At 35.9% G+C, this 22,438-nt stretch overlaps 1 protein-coding gene across 1 annotated transcript in view; it reads left to right on the forward strand.

Annotated features, from left to right (window-relative positions):
* PARP8 (poly(ADP-ribose) polymerase family member 8) overlaps nt 1-22,438 on the forward strand; it is a 92,376-nt gene that overhangs the window by 24,412 nt on the left and 45,526 nt on the right. Inside the window, exons 7-9 of the mRNA XM_060146303.1 lie at nt 4,993-5,053; nt 5,491-5,581; nt 17,840-17,906. Of these exons, the coding sequence (XP_060002286.1) occupies nt 4,993-5,053; nt 5,491-5,581; nt 17,840-17,906 (219 nt within the window). The remainder of the gene's footprint in view (nt 1-4,992; nt 5,054-5,490; nt 5,582-17,839; nt 17,907-22,438) is intronic.

Consider the following 22,438-nt stretch of genomic DNA (forward strand, 5'->3'; position numbering starts at 1 on the left):
TTCTGCCTCTGGAGCCCATGGAAAAGCGGTCTGAACTGAAAACCAGGGGAAAGTGATGGCAGGAGGCACACAGAAGAAAGAAACAAACAAGAGACTATTTTTCAAAACCACTGGCATAAAATCTAGATGCAGGCTTCACAATGTGAGATCCCAGACAGTCACCTCTTCTTCCAATGCCTGTGCTTTCCTCAAGCAAAACCAAGGACTTTTAAACGGAGGGCAGAGTTGTAGCAAGTGTTTACACTGTACCTCTTATACACTGTTATTTTATATGGGGTTCCTTTCTTATCTGGATCTAATTTTTAAATTCTTCTTAGCCCTGTTGTCCTTTAGAGAAATTTATAGCTACCATGAATACAGTCTTGCAAATGCTTTAATCTGCCAAGACTTCTTCCCAACTACTGAGTTTGCATATTTCTTGGCCCATTCACAAACATCTCTCCCACACTGAGCATGAAACACACACTGAGTAGGCATGCAGAGATAGACACACAAGCTGTTGAGTTTCAGATGTCATAGGAAGGTGTATGTTTCTTCACAAAATATATTTCTTCTCCAAATATAACTGACTAATTGTTGAAAGCAGAAATAACTAAATAGCAATAGAGGTTTATTTCCCAAGAACTTGTGATAGAGTTTCATGTATGTGTGTGTACGCATATAATTTCCTTGACAGTTGATGAGGGAAGGCTATCTGTCTAAAATATATTTTTATAACCAGCACAGTCCTGCTAATTTTGGTCAGACAGTATTATAAAACATCACAACAGTATAATAAATAAGCTGTGGTTTTATAGAGAAAGGAGGACCAACATAGATGGTCTAACATTTAATATATTGTAAGTATGTATGTGGTCTCATTAATGAGGATGTTGTCTTGATTAGTTCCACTAAAAAACAGGAGAATGAATTGCTAAGAATTCTAACACATAGTGCTCTCAACAATGCATGTTCATAGAAAAATATATTTCATACATATGTTCTTAAATGAACTAGGTCACATGCAAGTAGTCCAAATCAGATGGCTGGATTTCAAGATATGTCAATTCAAAGACCAATAACTCAGATGCTGGAAAGAAATTTGTGGAGCAGTTCTTCTCAAGCCCTCAGTCCCAGAGTGAAACAACTGCATCAGATCATTTCTGTGTAGTCTCCCTTCTCTTAAAAAAGTATTCAAGTTCAATTTGATGTGATCTTTTCATAGTGAATAAATATAGGCAGTGCACGGAATTGTTTTGAATTATTATAAACCCGATACAGCATTCAGTACACAATCAGATATCAAGATTCACAGTTCAAGTTGCATTCGTATTTCAAGCATTCGCCTTGATTCTGCGTTTGCTGTTCATGAGATCTAGGGCTACTGAAAGATACTCAGATACAGAAGCAATCCTGATGACTGGGCCGCTGCATCTGGACAGACTGTAATCACGCTTTGTAATCTCGCAGTGGGAAACGTGAAATTACTGGCAATATATAAAAAGGGCATCACAAGGGAAATTGGTTTGCATATACACAGTGTTGTTGTGAGTTCTTTGAAGTGTGGCATAAAAACAAAAGTGTAACTATTTACAGATCTACACCTGCAGAATCCAGTTAATTGCAAACCTTTAATGCCTCTGCCTCCTTAAAATTCTGTATTTATGCTCTGCTGTGGTGAAGAACACTTGTAACCCTTTAGTTACTTTTTTTTGGAAAGAAATTGATAGTATTGGTAACTGGGAAAATACTAACTTTTAACCAGAAAAGTGCTGAAGAAATCATATAAGGAATACTTCAGAATTCACATATTGAAGGTTTTATAAGGAATGTATATCACATTCTGATCATAACGTTATGATAAATTCCGTTGAAATGATCTGGAAATCTATTTTTGAAGAAAACAGCTGTGGGTAAGGTTTGTGCTGACTTTCGTTATCTCTGATTCCTTTTTCTCTGCCTCTAAACATACCCAAGTCTTGCCATCATAAATAAATCCAAAATTATTCTTGCCTCTGAAATTGGCAAAGATGGGAGAAAAAAATGCCTGGCGATGATGAGCATGTGGAAAATGGTCACTGGGGGATCCTCGCTGGTGCGATTATAAGTTGTTTTAACCTTTTAAAATAGTAACTAAACAGTATATATTAAGACTCCCAAATATAGTTATACTATTTATTTTACTCAGTAATTCTAGTATTCTCTGGGAAGACAGCTGCACATCGATTTTTACCCAGAGAGCTATTTATCAATATTTATAGTGTAAAAAAGTTGAAAGCAACCTAATGTTGTATTACATAATTTTATTCATATAAATACAGACAGTTAAATTTATGGTTTTGAAGAAGAATATTCCACAATATAAAAAATACTCATTATAGAAAAAGTGAAAGAGCAGGACAAAAATCTTTACATACCTTATTATCCTTAATAATAATCATGTGTATTACGTGATATATTAATATATGAAAGAGACTGGAGTGAGATACAAGCAAAAAGAATTGTCTCTGAGTGACCGTGTTACAAGTTATCTATTGTCTGTTTTTCTCTTTCTCACATTTTATATAATGAGTCTATATTACCATTGTAATCAGAAAGAGTAGATATTTTTAGAAAATACATAAGATTTTTTAATAAAGTAAATTTTATCCACAACCTATAGTTAATATATAAGTACTCTTTATACTTTCTTGGTTTTCCTACTTCTATTTTATCTAAATAAAGTGTTTTAGTTTCCATAGTGTTTTGGTAATCTGCTTGCTCAGTGAACAGTATATTTGGAACATTTCCCTGAGGATACTAAATGTTTTTATATCAATATTTTTAATAATGGGTAATTTAAAAAGATTATATTAACGTGCCATCATTTATATCCTTATTATTCAATATTCTTTTTTCTTTTCTAATTTCTACTCTTACATACATCCTTCTAGGTAAAAGTTTGCACGTATTTTATACTTATATACATAAGTATATATATATACTTATATATGTTATACATATATATACTTATATATGTTATAATTTTCTTGGGAATGGTTGTTGTCAAGGCCTCTTTGTCTCACCAAAATGTCTTTTGCACATCATTAGTGATCTGTCCTCATCATTGTATTTAATGGCTCTCTTTTAACATGCCTGGCTGTAGGTTATTTGACTTCTTAAGAGAAATATGCAACAGAGACTCTATGTGGCCTGAAAAACCTAAAATATTTACTCTTTTGACCTTTATCGGAAAAGTTTTCTGAACCCTGAAGTAGAGGCATAAAAGAAATGGTTCTTGTGCTTGGTCCTTCTTCTTGTCTTAGTTTCTGTATAATTTCATAACTAAGTTGGCATACTTTTGTATCTAAATTTGCATATATGTCTATATTTGTAAAGGGTTATAAAGGTTTTTATCCTTTATGAATAGCACAGATGTTTTGACGCAGGCAATTAAAGAATTCCTATGCGAATAATTTTATCCCTTTTCTTCTTTATGTAACCTTTAAAAATATGACCATGAAAAAACAAAAAGTAATTTCATAAATAGTGAAAATGTGCTCAGTGTTTTGATATATTTCTAAGGAGAGGAAGGAGAAAGCATAGAGGCTGAGTTATTATTTTCTAACATGCTGCATGTTTTTGGTCATTGATATCAAAAAGCAAAAGGACCCTCTAGATTCCTTTATTCATCAAATTACATAAAGCCATTTAATCATTAAAAATGCCTTCTCTAAACCCTATAAAAGTGCCATAGTTTTGTACTCTGTTAGCATTATTTGCATATCTCATACACAGAAATCTTCATTGAGTACCTACTATGTTCCAGATACTGTACTGTACAATTTTGAAGTTGAACGTGAGTTCAGTGCCTGGCTTCCCACTGACTTCTTATCTGCCCTTTGACAACTTGTTTCGCTCTCCTCATTTGCGAATGAGGATAATTATAGTATCCCTGTCAGAAGGCTATAATGAGGACCTAATGAGATCATCCATTAATGTTTGACCTGGTTTCCAACACAAAGTGATAAGTGATAGTTTATTGAATATCGAATTGGCTAAGCACTTGCATAAGTAAATAGGATACGTGTATTCACATCCCAGCTCTGCTACAGAGTGATGACAGGTGAGTTACTTTATTACTCTGAGCCTCAGTTAATGGACATATAAATTGGAAATAGTAGTAGTACCTGTAGGGCACTATGATCGCAGGTATGCAAAATCCTTAGAACGATTTCTGGCATGAAAGTGCTCAATAAATATTGTCCATTAACTTTTATAATTTCTGTTATCTCTGTAGTTTTCTCCCTCACTATGATTTGTATTTGTAACTTAAGAAATTTATTACAATATCAAAAATAGGGATGTGTGTATGGAGAATATAAAAATTGCTGTTTTTATGATCTTTGTTAACTATATGCTAATTTGTGGCACTATGTTGGCTGGAGAAAAGTTGGTCTCCATCATGTCTTTATGTGGAATATACTGTTGTTACTTGTTTTAATTTTGATACATCAGACCTTTAGAGCTGGCTGTCAAAACATAGTGACATTTAAGTGGCAGAACACCTGGACCAGTTTCAGAACCACCGTCTAATGTGACAGGAAAATTTATGGGCACTTTATTGTGGCAGTCACTTATCCCTCCACCCCTTCCTTGTGTCAGAAACTCCTTTCTTGTCCTTAGAGGCAGCTCTTCATCTTCAGAGTACAGTGAAAAGCGAGTGGTCACATAAGAAGATTGTTTAATTTGTCACAGAGAACTGGGAATGTTTGAAACTATGAACCAAATATGTCTTGAATTTATGTATGCATTTGCCTGAACATGAAGATGGAAAGATATCTGTATGGTATAAAGAGGTCACATAAGACCACAATCCAACTAAATTGAGTTAGTTAATTCATGTCCACAGTCATTTCTGAGCTATCTGTGGAAATCAGAGATGAAAATTCATGATCAAATTTTAATTTAAAATAAGCTAGGATGCTATCTTTTAAGCAAAATGAAAAAAATAATGTTAATCTTTGCTTTCAGGGAATATGGAGCCATTGATGATGTAGATATTGATCTGCATATTGATGTTAGCTTTCTTGATGTAAGTATCAATTGAAGCAATATGATTGGTACATTTAAAAAACACACTTTTATTCTTGGAAGAAATTTAATTTTAGTTTCTCTTGTACATAATACTATAAGTAACATAATGACTTTGTCAAAGTGACTTATGAAGAAATGCTATGACTTGTCAAAAAAGCAGAGATTTTATATACATATATATTTTTTCCATCAGTTCTTGTAATGTATTCTGAAACTTATGGGCTTGTAGTATATCATTATTTCTTAAGTTTTCACTTTAATTTTCAGATTTAGAAGGCAAAAATTAAGAGTACTTTGGCTTTCTTTTCACAAGCGAATAGGTTTTGAAATAATTTATAGGCCTTAATGATTTAAAATAAGTTTAAAAAATTTTATCTGGAAAAAACATCAAGAACTCTAAAAGATGACTAATTCATCTTTCAAATATTTGCACAGGAGGAGATTGCTGTGGCATGGGAAGTGATTCGAACAGAACCTATAATTGTCCGACTACACTGTTCGCTTACACAGTATTTAAATGGCCCAGGTTAGTTTTATTTCTCTATTATTTTGAATGTTCATTAGTTGTGCATTGTGCATTATGTAAAATGAGTGTTCATTTGGTAATTCTGAACATAAATGCAGCTATCTTCATAATGATACTTAAATATACTTGCATCCTAACAGAGGTGCTTTATGACCAATATAACTATTGGAAGCAGAAACATATAACATTTAGTTTTATAGTTTTCAGAAGTTGACAAGTTGCTGTGAAACAAACACAATAAAACCTAAAAGAGAATTTTGCATATAATAGATTCTCAGTAAGTATACTTAGGGTTGCTCTTAAGTTTAATTATTTCTGTCTCTGAACCTGAGATTTAATTTTAATGTTTACTTATCTCACCTTTGATTACTGATGAATTTAGCCTAAGTGTAACATATTTCTGTTTTTGAAAATGGAGATCATAATAATATTTTTGTTTTCCAATACCTGAAGGGATGATTTTGCTTTATCTCAAGGAATAGTTGTTTATAACACAGGACCCTATTATAAATCTTGCCAAGACTTACTGGATTTAAATGTTTTCTCTGCCTACTAATTCTCTCTCTCTCTCTCTCATACACACACACACACACACACACACACACACACACACACACACACACACACAACTGCATCTATTCATATTATTGCAGTTATCTGCTGCTGCAGAACAAACCACTTTAAAACGAAGTGGCTTAAAACAACTTCTCTCTCACCGTTCTTTGGGGCTCAACTGGGCAGCTCCTGCCTGGGGTCTCCCGTGCCTTTGCAGTCAGGTGGTGGGCGGGGTTTATGTCATTAATGGCTCCACTAGTTTGATGCTCAAGATGGTTGGATTTCAGATGGCTAGCAATTGATACAGGTGTCATTTCGGGACCACGCAGGGCTCAGCTGGGGCTATTTACTAGAGTGTCTCCTTACACAAGGCTTCTTCGTGTGGCTTGGGCTTCTTGTAGTATGGTGACAGGGATCCAAGAGCAAGTGTTCCAAGAGACAGGGTGTGCTAAAAGGCTCAACGGCTCTTTCACTGTATTCTGTTGATCAAAATTGTCAATGGACCCACCCAGAATAAAGGGATAGGGACATAGACGGCACCTCTCGAAATTGTGGCCATTTTTGATCTGCTGTGCACACATTACCGTGGTCTCTGCACATTTCTCTTTAGGCATATCAGGGAACTTATATCTACTGTTAGTTTTCACATAAGAAAAATATTTGCCCTTTCAAGTTCATGAAATATATAGGAAAGTCTCTCATTTTGAAAATGTCTCTGTTGTCACCATTTTTTAATTTTTGGATAATGTATTCTACTTAAATAATCAACATACAGTAACACATAGTAACTGATGTGATTTATTGCTAGGCAAAGACAAATAGATGTTACATATCTTTATTCTGATTACTTCAAATATATAGAAATGTAATAAAGAAGAAAAATAATTCCTCATAATCCCTCTATACTGAGAAACCTGTAAATCGGTTGGTGTTGTTTGTTTTCGGTGCACATGTGGTTTATTTTCATAAAGTTCATATCAAATTGTATAGATATCTGTGTGCCTTAATGTTATGTCATGAGCCTGTCCTCCAGTCGTTAAATATTCTAAAATGGAATGATTTGTAGTATCTGCACAATATTCCAGCCTGTAGGTGTATGCGTTTTTGCTGTTTTCCCACGTATTCTGCTGTGTCGCTAATATTTTTCTTTCTTTAGTGATTTGAAATGTACTTATTCTATTTTATTCTGATGGTGGTTAAAAGCAAAAGAATCCCTCATGTCTGAACTTTTTTTTTAATTAATGGGGTTAGGAAGAAAATTGGGTCATTTAATCTCTACTAACCCCAATTCCATCTGTGCAAGATGACGATGTGGCATGCTTTTATGTAATCTTACCACTGTTACTCATGTGTTTATGTAATCTTGAATTTTAGGCAGAGATTTTCCATTCACAGTATCTCTTTAAAGATTTGTCACATTTGCATGGTTTTATATTTCAACAATTATATTTTAATTCACGTTTAGATCATTTTATTGCTCAATACTATTTATTTAGTATCACAATTCATCTGTAATTTCTTATTTTTTCATCTTTGTTAGTTGATTTACATGTTTACTAGTTTGTAAACTAAAGAAACGTGAGGGTTATGCTTCATTTTTCATACCTAAGAATGACTCTTTGTTTTGTGAACGAGACAAACTTGACCAACTATAAATTTATGGGCTCATAACAGTTCTCCCCAAAAAGGCAAAAGTGCTTTAAAAACTTCTGCTACTCTGTGTCTGAACTGTTTAACTTTGTTCATTTGTAAGAAATCTATCTTGGTTTTGTTTATGTTTTGTTATGTGTACTTATCGAGGTATTTTTTTCTCTTTCTCCTTGATACTACTCTTTATATATTTATTTTTGATTGGTATGCTTACCTTCTTTATCTGCTCACCCCAGTATATGTAGATTGGATCTAATTCCTGTATCCTCCATGCTGTTTATCATTTCTCTTAGTCTTTCATCCGTCACCTCTAATTTTCTAAGTTTTTTTCATTTGTCTTCTACTCCATTGAGTGAATTTTTTTCATAATTTAGTCTTTGATATAATGTTCCCCTATTTTTAATTTTACTACAATCTCTGCTGATACCATATTTTCCCCTCTTTATTATCAATTGCTTTCATTTTATTTATGCATCATTTTGAATTTTGTTCACAAAATCAATAATTGTTCAAGAATTATAATTTTGTTCCTATAGATGTGAGTTTTGTTTTCCTCAGAATTCAAGCAGTGTCGAAATGCACTTCTTTCAGAAATTAGTGTGATTTGTGTATAATTTCTTCCGATAAGAAGAGTAAAGACTCTTTATAATGAAAACAGGAAATACAGAGACAGTGTGGGGAAAAAAAAGGGATAGTAAGGAAAGAGAATTCCAGGGACTTCCCTGGCGGTCCAGTGGTTAAGACTCCACACTTCCAGTGCAGGGAGTGCGGGTTCGATCCCTGGTCGGGGAACTAAAAGATCCCACATGGTACGCGGCCAAAAAATAAAAATAAATAAAATATTAAAACTTCTTTAAAACAAAAAGAGAATTCCACATTTACTCATTTACTGTACTCTAGAGTTAGTTCTGGTAAGAATTGAAGAAATACACCTCCTTATCCAATTTGAAGTTAAAAATAAAGATTATTTTTATTGTACATGGGGAAATGTACTTTAAAAAGACAAGGTTGTTATGATTCTTATGGTACTATGTATTTTTTCCAGAATTGCTGGTATATAAGTCTAGTTTATGATCTCAAGGACAGGGCTGCTTTTAGTTTAAAGTGATAAATAGCTGATGTTATTAAAAATGTTTGCCTGTGCAGATCCTCTCATTATTGATACCTGTACATTTACACGATCACAGTGTGGAACTAATTTCCACATATCTTGAGCAACCCTCACTTATTGCCTTCCCAACCTAAATTATGAGACAAGGAAAAATTGAACAACTTCTACCTTTTGTAAAACAGAAAATATTTTACTAGTATATCTTTCTCATTCTATTGCCCCCAAAACTGAATGCTGTGGGGAGTTTGGTTGAGGTAAACTTTTAATTTTGGAAGAATAGACATTTCTATAATATTTATTACTTTTCCTATAAAGAAGCATTTATTTGTAGATTCTACTTTTAAATGTTGTACAGTTCTGTGTTTTTTGGTTTTGGTTTTGCCTTAAATGACTGATTTTAGCTAAATTTATTCCTGAATATTTGTGTACTACTTGTTTGCTTAATGGCACTTTTATATCCCAGTTTATTTTCTAACTGATTGTTTTGGCTATCAAAAATCTATTACCTTCCTTTTTTAAATTGTGGTAAACGTAATATAAAATGTACCATTTTTAAGTGCACAGTTCATTGGTATTAAATACTTCCACATTGTTGTGCAGCCATCACCACCATCCATCCCCATAACACCATGTGTTCTTTTTTTTTTTTAACATCTTTATTGGAGTATAATTGCTTTACAGTGTTGTGTTAGTTTCTGCTGTATAACAAAGTGCATCAGCTATACATATACATATATCCCCATATCCCCTCCCTCTTGTGTCTCCCTCCCACCCTCCCTATCCCACCCCTCTAGGTGGTCACTAAGCACTGAGCTGATCTCCCTATGCTATGCGGTTGCTTCCCACTAGCTATCTATTTTGCATTTGGTAGTGTATATATATATGTCCATGCCACTCTCTCACTTTGAAGGAAGAAAAGAATATATAGTAGACCTAGGTTTTATATTTCTTGTGAACCCAGTCAGGAACTAGAATATACTCCTATACATATAATATATTCTAAGAAAATACTTAGTAGTAATTTGATAATTAGTAGCATCATGATTTAACTTAGTAGATATAGTACAGGAACAAATTTTATTCTGTATGTGACTTGCTTTTCGTATGATGGCATACAATTACTTTTGTTTACTTCTCACCAGCCATCTTGTACATTGCAATTTGGAGTTTTAGTCCTCAGCATTGAAATGTTTTTGGTATTTCTTCCTGTTCCAGGACAAAAATCAGAAAAATAAAAGGTATTTGTTTAATAAATTGCTGTACTTTAAAAAAAAAATCTGTTACCTTTACAAACATTAAAAAAAATTAATCTAAAACATTTTTAGGTTTACAGAAAAACTGCAGAGGTAGTACAGAGTCCTCATACACTCTACATCCAATTTCACTGATTACTAACATCTTATATGAATACATTAAATATAATAAATTACAATAATTAATTGCATTAATTTTAATAGTAATAAGAATTTTGTCACTTGAATTTTGGAATATTTTTAGAAGTAACATCTTGTTAGCTCTTTCAGTGTATTCCAAAATTTGGGGTCATTCAGATTTTATACTACTAATTGAGTCAATGTTAGTGACATTTATTTTCTAGCCATTCATAGTATGAATAAGTTTTGGCCTTTGTATTATTAATTTATAGGATAATTAGTATATTCTGGATAAACAGTTGTGTCTGTTATATCTCTTCTTTCTCTCTATATGTGTCTTATACAGTTTTCTTCAGTGAAGATTCCACTTCTAGTGTGTTTTGGATTTTTCTGCATTTTTTTAAACCAGGTCCTTTTTGCTTCTTTGCCTCCATCTTCCCAGTTACTTTTCCCATCTGCCTGAGAAGAAACTGTGTCTTCTTAAATCTTAGAGAGAGCACACTGTGTTCTAGTTTTGTCATCTTTTTCTTTAAAAAATAATTCCCCTGAGTTTTCAAGTTAGGATTTTTTATTCACTTTTCTATAGCCTTGCGTTTGGGACACATGGGATTGCAGTGATGTACTCTCTATGTTAAGGATTAGAATGTTTTCAGGAAAGAAACTGATGGGTGATATAACACCCATTTTCTTTGATCAGTGGAGTGTTTGTATCTCAGACTAATGGCCAAGATGGTGAGGCAATTGGGGATACCAGCCTGGTTTACTATGTGGAGCATGTGTGGTCTGAGACTGTCCTACTAATAAGACAGTCTTTGCTCTGTCTTACTAATAACTAACAGTTATCCCAACTGTTAGTATGAATGGTGCTACCCATGCTCCTGTGCAATATCATCCTGGCATTTGCATGCTAGCTTCCATCTCCTTTCACCTAATTAAGATACCCTTCCAGCAGTTCTCTCTCTCCTTCTTGTACTGTTCATGTCTCTTTCTGCTAAAAGATTTCCTTCAGAAAAAAAAAAAAATTCCTCTCATCTTTAAAACAAACACCTTTAGACCTCAAATCACTCTTAACTTAGTCCCTAACACTCTGCTTCCCATGCCTGTTAAATATCTTCATTAGAGTTGTCTCTATTAGCTTACTTCAGTTTTTTTTAATTCTATTTATTTTTTCTACAGCAGATTCCTATTAGTTATCTATTTTATACATATTAGTGTGTATATGTCAATCCCAATCTCCCAATTCATCCGACCACCACCACCTCCCCACTGCTTTCCCCCGCTTAGTGTCCATACATTTGTTCCCTACATCTGTGTCTCTATTTCTGCCTTGCAAACCGGTTCACCTGTACCATTTTTCTAGATTCCACATATATGCATTAAATATGATATTGTTTTTCTCTTTCTGACTTACTTCACTCTGTATGACAGTCTCTAGGTCGATCCACATCTCTACAAATTCGTTCCTTCTTATGGCTGAGTAATATTCCATTGTATATATGTACCACGTCTTCTTTATCCATTTGTCTGTTGATGGGCATTTAGGTTGCTTCCATGACCTGGCTACTGTAAATAGTGCTGCAGTGAACATTGGGGTGCATGTGTCTTTTTGAATTATGGTTTTCTCTGGGTATATGCCCAGTAGAGGGATTGCTGGGTCATATGGTAATTCTATTTTTAGTTTTTTAAGGAACCTCCATACTGTTCTCTGTAGTGGCTATATCAATTTACATTCCCACCAACATTGCAAGAGGGTTCCCTTTTCTCCACACACTCTCCAGCATTTGTTGTTTGTAGATTTTCTGATGATGCCCATTCTAACCAGTGTGAGGTGATACCTCATTGTAGTTTTGATTTGCATTTCTCTAATCATTAGTGATGTTGAGCAGCTTTTCATGTGCCTCTTGGCCATCTGCATGTCTTCCTTGGAGAAATGTCTATTTAGGTCTTCTGACCATTTTTCTTCTTCTTCTTTTTTTTTTTTTTTTGCGGTACGTGGGCCTCTCACTGCTGTGGCCTCTCCCGTTGCGGAGCACAGGCTCCGGACGCGCAGGCTCAGGGGCCATGGCTCACGGGCCCAGCCGCTCCGCGGCATGTGGGATCTTCCCGGACCGGGGCACGAACCCACGTCCCCTACATCGGCAGGCGGACTGTCAACCACTGCGCCACCAGGGAAGCCCCTGACCATTTTTCAATTGGGTTGTTTGTTTTTTTAATATTGATCTGCATGAGCTGTTTATATATTTTGGAGATTAATCCTTTGTCTTTTGATTCATTTGCAAATATTTTCTCCCATTCTGAGGGTTGTCTTTATGTCTTGTTTATAGTTTCCTTTGCTGTGCAAAAGCTTTTAAGTTTCATTAGGTCCCATTTGTTTATTTTTGTTTTTATTGCCGTTACTCTAGGAGGTGGGTCAAAAAAGATTTTGCTGTGATTTATGTCAAAGAGTGCTCTTCCTATGTTTTCCTCTATGAGTTTTATAGTGTCTGGTTTTACATTTAGGTCTTTAATCCATTTTGAGTTTATTTTTGTGTATGGTGTTAGGGAGTGTACTAATTTCACTCTTTTACATGTAGCTGTCCAGTTTTCCCAGCACCACTTATTGAAGAGATTGTCTTTTCTCCATTGCATATCCTTGCCTCCTTTGTCATAGATTAGTTGACCATAGGTGCATGGGTTTAACTCTAGGCTTTCTGTCCTGTTCCATTGATCTATATTTCTGTTTTTGTGCCAGTACCATATTGTCTTGATTACTGTAGCTTTGTAGTATAGTCTGAAGTTAGGGAGTCTGATTCCTCCAGCTCCTTTTTTCCCCCTCAGGATTGCTTTGGCTATTTGGGGTCTTTGTGTCTCCATACAAATTTTAAGATTTTTCTTCTAGTTCTGTAAAAAATGCCATTGGTAATTTAATAGGGATAGCACTGAATCTATAGATTGCTTTGGGTAGTTTAGTCATTTTCACAATATTGATTCTTCCAACCCAAAAACATGGTATACCTCTTCATCTGGTTGTGTCATCTTTGATTTCTTTCATCAGTATCTTATAGTTTTCTGAGTAGAGGTCTTTTACCTCCTTAGATAGGTTTATTCCTAGGTATTTTACTCTTTTTGTTGCAGTGGTGAATGGGAGTGTTTCCTTAATTTCTCTGTCTGATCTTTCATTGTTAGTGTATAGGAATGCAAGAGATTTCTGTGCATTAATTTTGTATCCTGCTACTTTACCAAATTCATTGATTAGCGCTAGCAGTTTTCTGGTAGCATCTTTAGGATTATCTGTATATACTGTCATGTCATCTGCAAACAGGGACAATTTTACTTCTTCTTTTCCAATTTGTATTCATTTTGTTTATTATTCTTCTCTGATTGCCGTGGCTAGGACTTCCAAAACTATGTTGAATAATAGTGGCAAGAGTGGGCAACCTTGTCTTGTTCCTGATCTTAGAGGAAATGCTTTCACCATTGAGAATGATGTTTGCTGTGGGTTTGTCATATATGGCCTTTATTATGTTGAGGTAGGTTCCCTCTGTGCCCACTTTCTGGAGAGTTTTTATCATAAATGGTGTTGAATTTTGTCAAAAGCTTTTACTGCATCTATTGAGATGATCATATGGTTTTTATTCTTCAATTTGTTAGTATAGTGTATCACATTGATTGATTTGTGTATATTGAAGAATCCTTGCATCCCTGGGATAAATACCACTTGATCATGGTGTATGGTCCTTTTAATGTGTGTTGGATTCTGTTTGGTAGTATTTTGTTGAGGATTTTTGCATCTGTATTCATCAGTGATACTGGTCTGTAATTTCCTTTTTTTATAGTATCTTTGTCTGGTTTTGGTATCAGGGTGATGGTAGCCTCGTAGAATGAGTTTGGGAGTGTTCCTTCCTCTGCAATTTTTGGAAGAGTTTGAGAAGGATGGGTGTTAGCTCTTCTCTAAATGTTTGATAGAATTCACCTGTGAAGCCATCTGGTCCTGGACTTTTGTTTGCTGGAAGATTTTTAATCACAGTTTCAATTTCATTACTTGTGACTGGTCTGTTCATATTTTCTATTTCTTCGTGCTTCAGTCTTAGAAGGTTATACCTTCCGATGAATTTGTCTGTTTCTTCCAGGTTGTACGTTTTATTGGCATAGAGTTTCTTGTAGTAGTCTTTTATGAGCTTTGTATTTCTCCGGTGTCCGTTGTAACTTCTTTTTCATTTCAAATTTTATTGATTTGAGTCCTCTCCCTCTTTTTCTCGATGAATCTGGCTAAAGGTTTATCAATTTTGTTTATCTTCTCAAAGAACCAGCTTTTAGTTTTATTGATCTTTGCTATTATTTTCTTTGTTTCTATTTCATTTATTTCTGCTCTGATCTTTATGATTTCTTTCCTTCTACTAACTTTGGGTTTTGTTTCTTCTTCTTTCTCTGGTTCCTTTAGGTGAGATGTAAGGTTAGATTGTTTATTTGAGATTTTTGTTGTTGTTTCTTGAGGTAGGCTTATATTGTTCTAAACTTCCCTCTTACAACTGCTTTGCTGCATCCCATAGATTTTGGATTGTCGTGTTTTGTTGTCATTTTTCTCTAGGTTTTTTTTGATTTCCTCTTTGATTTCTTCAGTGATGTTTTGGTTAGTTAGTAACGTATTGTTTAGCCTTCATGTGTTTGTGGTTTTTGTGTTTTTTTCCCTGTAATTTATTTCTAATCTCATAGCGTTGTGGTCGGAAAAGATGCTTGATATGATTTCAGTTTTCTTTTTTTTTTTTTTTTTTTTGCTGTATGTGGGCCTCTCACTGTTGTGGCCTCTCCCGTTGCGGAGCACAGGCTCCGGATGCGCAGGCTCAGCGGCCATGGCTCACGGGCCCAGCCGCTCTGCTGCATGTGGGATCTTCCTGGACTGGGGCACGAACCTGCGTCCCCTGCATCGGCAGGCAGACTCTCAACCACTGCGCCACCAGGGAAGCCCTGATTTCAGTTTTCTGAAGTTTACCAAGGCTTGATTTGTGACCCAAGATGTGATCTGTCCTGGAGAATGTTCCTTGCACACTTGAGAAGAAAGTGTAATCTGCTGGTTTTGGCTGGAATGTCCTATAAATATCAATTAAATCTATCTGTTCTATTGTGTCATTGAAAGCTTGTGTTTTCTTCTTAATTTTCTTTCTGGATGATCTGTCCATTGGTGTAAGTGAGGTGTTAAAGTCCCCCACTATTATTGTGTTACTGTCGATTTCCTCTTTTATAGCTTTTTCCATTTGCCTTATGTATTGAGGTGCTCCTATATTGGGTGCATATATATTTATAATTGCTGTATTTTCTTGGATTGATCCCTTGATTATTATGTAGTGTCCTTCCTTGTCTCCTGTAACATTCTTTATTTTGAAGTCTCTTTTATCTGATATGAGTATTGCTACTCCAGCTTTCTTTTGATTTCCATTTGCATGGTATATCTTTTTCCATCCCCTCACTTTCAGTCTGTATGTTTCCTAGGTCTAAAGTGGGTCTCTTGTAGACAACATATATATTAGTTGTTTTTCTGGGGTTTTATCTTCTTCCTTCATCTGGTACATAGTCCTCTGCCTTTTCATTTGGTCTGTCTTTCTGTGAATGTCATTTTCATTCCACAGGCTGCAGGATTGTAGTTCTTCTTGCTTCTGCTGTCTGCCCTCTAGCTTCCTTCATTTTCTTTCCTCTTTTTTTCTCCTTGAATACGCTGTAGATGTGCTTTGGATGCATCATTTCACAAACGCTGCTCTTGTCAATGTCACCAGTGACTAGAATATTGCTTAATGACCCCATGACCAATTTTGAATCCTCATCTTAATTAACTTAGCAACATTTGATAACAGTTGTTTACCCCCTCCTTGGAAATTTTTTTTGAATATATGTCCAGATTAACATATTAACTCTGGAATCTTCCACCCTCCCAGCCATTCCTCTTCAGCCTTGTTTGCTGAGCCTCTACATACTGAATGGCTCAGGCTGAATCCTTAGACTTCTCTCCGCCATCTACACTCACTCGTTTCTCATCCAGCCTCGTGCCTTTAAGTACATATGCATTTTTGCTGTTCCACATATAAGTCTTTTTTTTTTTTTGTCTGTGCCGTGGGACTGGTGGGATCTTAGTTCCCCTACCAGGGGTTGAACCCGGACCCTCGGCAGTGAGAGCTCGGAGTCGTAACCACTGGACCGCCAGGGAATTCCCCCCACATTTATGTCTTTAGCACATTCCTCTCATCTGAAATGCGTAAACACTGGATTTCTTTATCCAGTTGCCTACTTAACTTTTCCACTTGAGTGACAAATAAGCATCTCAAATTTACAATAGCCAGAGTCAAGTTGGCAGTCTTCCCCGCTGCTCCAAACCTGATTCTCTTGCAGTCTTTCACGTACCAGGAATTGGTACGTTTCATCCTTCTGGTTGCTCAGGCCAAAAATCCTTTGATTCATCCCTGACTCCTTTCTTTTTCTGACACTTTAAATTCAGTCCATCAGCAAAATCTGTCAGCTCTCCCAGAGAGTGTGAATCCAAAATGTTCACCATCTCTGCTAATCCAAGCCACTATACTCTTCCCTTAATTACTGTAATGAGCTCCAGACTGATTTTCCTATTTCTCTCCTTGCTCGTTACAGGGAACCTACACTGTTTGTGGTCCTTTTCTCATCTCATCTCCTAATGAGATACCTTGTTCACTCCTCTCCAGCTGTCCCTGCTGGTCCTAGAATACTGAAGCACATTTCTTCCTCAGGGGCACTGCCCTGTTTCCTCTGGCTGGGATCCTTTTCTTCATACCATATTATCTGATGTTGAAGTCTGTTTATGCCCACATAACCTTCAGCCCCCCCCCACCCTTTTCTGTCTTTATTTTTATCCAGAGCCTTTATCACCACGTGACATTTAATCTATTTTCTTACATATTTTTTGTCTGTCTCCTTCTCTTTACTAAGGCTCATGAGAGCAGGGATATGGGTGTGTTTTTTGCTGCTCTATCTATAGTGGCTGGCACAGTGAGAAAACAATAAATACCCTTTAAACCAGTGACTAATGAATGGTGAGTGACTCTTTTGGAGGTTATCAATTTCATAAGCAGCATAGTTATTAACTTATAGAAATATATATATCTGATAAAAATATGAAGCACACAAGAGGGTGTGCAGTGAAAAGTGAGTATCCTATGCCTACTGTCATCCTCCATTGTTTTATTCTTTAAAAAAGGTCTGTGTGTATACCAACATGTCTCTCTTCCACCTAAGGAATAGTGTGCAAACTATCCTACACATGGCTATTTACACTTAATATATATTTTTGGAGATCATTCTTCATTATTATATATATTGTGCATTTACATATGCGTATATTACACATTAGTATATATAATATATACTGACCTAGAATGATCTCCAAAATCTCTCTATAAAGCATAAATAGCCATGTGTAGGATTGTGTGTAGACTATTTTAAAATGTGTATGTATGTATATACATATATATTACATATACATAGTAATATATATATATATTACTTTTCAGACTTTTTCCTGGCTGATGGTTGAGTTTCAACTCAACATTTAGGCTGATTTTTTTTCCTTTGCAGTGCCCACTGTTGATGTCTTTCAGATTTCCACAAAAGAGAGATTTGGACTGGGACATCAGCTGAAAAAGTAAGTTTTCCAATGACTAAAAAACAAATTTCTATTAAAGAGAACTGAGTTCTCATTTTGCTCACCACTCCCCGCCCCATTTTTATTCAACAAAGCTTTTTGAAGTAAATGCCTCAGGAGCGGAAGTCATCCTGATGCTAAGAGCTGCATCAATAATTTAGTTGGCAGAGCTCACTTTAGAACTGAGCCAGATTCCTTCCATCTGCCCCCCCTGGATTCGCTCTCCTCCCTCTAACATCCTGCCTTCCACCTGAGGAGGTGGGCATAGAAAACTTAGAAGATAAACCCTTAATGTTTAGAATTCCACATCTTTGAAACTAAATTCAATTTGCAACATATATTTAGCACGTTATATTGTGCAGTGTTTTCTTTTTAAGGACTCAATATAGATTCATCAGTTGTAACAAATGCACCACTCCGGCAGGAGATGTTGATAATAGGGAAGCTATGGGCAGGGGCATATGCGAAATCTCAGTACCTTCCTCTCAATTTTGCTGTGCACCTAAAACCGCTCTAAAAAAATAAAGTCATTAAATTAAAAATAATTTTTAAAATGAGGGAGAAAATTGGGTGAGGGAAAAAAAATCACAGGGGAAATTTTCTCAGTTTCCTGTCCCGGATTAGGTATCCTTTTCCCGTGCAACTGGCTTTGTTTTTTCAATTGGATTTTGTTTTTCAAGCCAGTATCTTACAGGTCTTGGAACTAAGCATGGAGCCTGCCTTCTATGTTAAGCCATTCAAGTTGGCCACCACCTCATCTTAGCACATTTTTTTTCCCCCCTATGATTTTTTTCCCTCATCCAATTTTCTCCCTCATTATTTTAAGAGCGGTTTTAGGTTCACAGCAAAATTGAGAGGAAGGTACTGAGATTTTGCATATGCCCCTGCCCATAGCTTCCCTATTATCAACATCTCCTGCTGGAGTGCTGCATTGGTTACAACTGAAGAATCTATATTGACTATGATTATCACTCAAAGTCCGGAGTTCTACTTTATGTACTTTTGTAAGCCACTTAAGAACTTTTTTTGGGGGGAGGGGTGAAATGCCATTGGTCCAAATGAGACAACAATTATAAAAGCACAGAAGCCTAGGAATAGATAGCTTCCTACCCTTAAGGACATTGAGCTCAGAAAAAGAAATTATGTGTGTAATCCCCACCCTGAGAAATTAAGGAAAGCTATACTCTGTATTCACTGTTGAATCACCTTGTAGAATATGTAACATTTTATTAATAGTTCCACCCAAATGTTTAACATTTTTAAAAAGTTATTTACTTTTATGGGCAGATTTTAATTATATGAAAAGTTTGGTATATGAACTAGAACTTTATTTAATGACCCTTGATAAATTTTAGACTAATTTAGTTTCTTTCCTTAATTATAAATAACTGGGTTTGTCTGTGATCTTCTAGTCTAAAATTATATATAATAAAATTTCAAAATCTGATCTCATCCTCACAATGTCATAAGAGGAAATTGAAATATAAAGAGGTTATTTTCCAGAAACATACAGCAAGTTAGGAAGGCAGATTTAGAATCTAGGCCCTTTGTTTTTGCTCAGGAAATAAGAAACACTCATTAAACTTTTTCTGTGATTCTTTATCTTGTGTGTTCCTGGCAGTAAGAGTCTAAACAACAGCAACAGCAAATGCTTATGCAGTGCTGCTTACATGTCAGGCACTTAGAATAGTGACATATATTAGCTCCCTTGATCTTCACAACAACCCTATCAAGCAGGTACTGTTACTCTCCATGTTTCCTAGATGATGAAGCCGAGGCCCCGGGAGCTTAAGCAACTTGGTTAAGCTCACACACTGAGAAAGTGGTACAGCCAGAATTTGACTCCATATCAATACTTTTGATCCATCCACTAATCTGCCTCTCATATAATCCTAGATACTCCTTTGTCTTAATAAGGCTTGGAATATATTTTCATCATTGAATGGATATTGGGGAAATGTGACGTCATTAAAAGAGCCTGAAAGAGAAAATACTGACCCCAAACAGATGTAATAAAGTGATCAGCCTTGAATAGGGTATCTGTCAATCAAAGGCAAAGCATATCACAGACTATGGAAATAATCTTAAACTGTGTGTGACTTTATGTTGAATTGATGTTGATCAAACTTAAGTTGCTTTTTTCTGTTTTTGGTTTTGGTTTTTTTGCGATACGCGGGCCTCTCACTGTTGTGGCCTCTCCCGTTGCGGAGCACAGGCTCCGGACGCGCAGGCTCAGCGGCCATGGCTCACGGGCCCAGCCGCTCCGCGGCATATGGGATCTTCCCGGACCGGGGCACGAACCCGTGTCCCCTGCATCGGCAGGCGGACTCTCAACCACTGCGCCACCGGGGAAGCCCCTTAAGTTGTTTTTAAAAGGAAAAAAATACATTGCAAATCTCCAAAATTGCCTGAAGTATATACAAACATAAAGAATGGTGTAAATTCTTCATATGTTGAGTTCACATTTATAACACAAAATTCAATTTATAACTGATGTGCAAATCAAAATGAAACATTCAAATTTCAAATTAATATACTAATTTAATTTGATGGGTGGTGTCATTTCGCTGAAGCTATTTCACCACCACAGTTTGAACACAGTACTGACTACTATAGTGCCCATTTCAGCATGTAGAGGATCATCATGTTACCCACGTGTATTCCCTTTCTCTTCTGAACTACCCTGGAAGCTTTGTTCACATAGCTGGCTGTGACCTCATCCGGTCTTCAGTTGATGTGAATGTATAATTTACCTTGAAGTCTTTTTCCCTTCTTTTATCATCAGCCAATGGCAATTATAGTAGTTCTTCTTAGTGACAGCACAAACTCAAACACCAGTGTGAGCACTGAAATCTCTCAGTGGCTCTCTATTATAAGGGGGTGGTCATTATACCAAACGTGCTCATGTGTATATTTCAGATCACAGTTGAAATGAAACACTATATTGAATTTCTTATAGGAGGTAGTTAACTCCTCCCTTTCGAATCCAAGAACATGTAGGGATTTGGGTGTGCAAGTTTAAGAATTACTAGTTTTAGATGTTGAAGTCACACTTTAGAACGCTAATGTAATATGAAAGTGGGAACAATTTTAGCTCTTTTACTTGTTATTTTTTGTTCCAGTTAGTCTGTCAAGAATCAGAGAAGCACTTGCTTGGTTTCTTAGGGAGTGGTACACAGGAATGGCAATTTTTCATAGGAGGAAAAGAATCTGAATCTGCTTGGTACAAAGGGTGGTGTCACTGGAGATTTCAGGTTAAGTACAAGGGAAAATGATGACCTTAATATTACTGTTACATTTAAATCTTGATGAAATCTTGGGAGAAAAAAACCTTCAAAGATTAAGTGGAAGATAAGAACTTTCCCTCGTCCTGAGCTCTAGGGAGAATTTACTGCAAATTTGGAATCATGCATCACTGACTGCAGCTTTACCCCCTTCTTCCTCACTACCTCTACAGCTAAAAAGACTGCAAATAATTGCACGTTTCCTCTGAATTCATCTAAGCTAGCTCACTAAAGTTTGGGGTAGTTAGTCTGAGTGATGTAGTTTCTGGCGATCTGAGTTAATGTGGTGAGACCTGAAGGATCTCAAGAAAATAATAATTGGCCTAGTGCTAAGAGTCACAGCTGCCCCTTTTGAATAACATACGTTAACATAGGTCTCTCCGTGTTGGATAACATAGGTGTTACAGCTCTGCTTACAATCCAGGCTAACTTGGACAGATTTCATTTCCTCACCTTACTTGTGGAATGTGTGGAAGGAGAAAAAAAATCTGTATATAAAGTTCCTCTTTCACACCCTGCTGTATTGTAAATAGTAGATATTGGTACCATCTTCCTGGTACAAAAGCAATCTGTGTTAGAAACAACTGAAAAGAGCAGGAAAGCAGGACCTGCTGAATTGACTTGGGAAAGAAAATCAAAGTGTTTAATTTACTACGCACAATGTTTAATTGTAAAATTTTGCCTCTACTTAAGTATCAGCCTTAAGGGACCCTCCTCCATTGTCACTGGAGGGATGGGATCCAGAGAAGCTGTCACAGCCTGAGACCCTTCTCAGAAAACAAGGCTGTGTCTTTCTTAAATCCACCTTTGACGTTCTAGAATTCTTTATCACAAAACAGTGATGCCATGGTCTTGACTTAGAAAATATTGAGATCAAAAGTTACCAAATTCCTGCCTTAGGATAGGAACTAAAAATTCTTAGAGGCTCACCATCTTTTAAAAAACCAGCACATTTTAAAGTGAATGGCGGCTGTGCTGAACGTAAAACTTGCTGACCTCCTAATTCTCCATAGAGTCAATTTTGCATGGCTTATTTTTGTTTACGATTTTGTACTTTCATTTTGTTTTCCTTCTCATGAAGAAAAATACATAAGCAAATCAAGGAGAAGGAAAAGAACTTTACTTTATCTTAATAGATCATAATTACTAACAAAACATTTTTTAAAACCTGTGTTGCTAGCACCAACAAAATAATTCAGACTTTTCTCTTGCCACCTCAGCTAAAGGTGTTGATCCTAAAGGCCGTCC

This window comes from Lagenorhynchus albirostris, chromosome 3 (genome assembly GCF_949774975.1).
Source record: "Lagenorhynchus albirostris chromosome 3, mLagAlb1.1, whole genome shotgun sequence".
Classification (NCBI taxonomy): Eukaryota; Metazoa; Chordata; class Mammalia; order Artiodactyla; family Delphinidae; genus Lagenorhynchus; species Lagenorhynchus albirostris.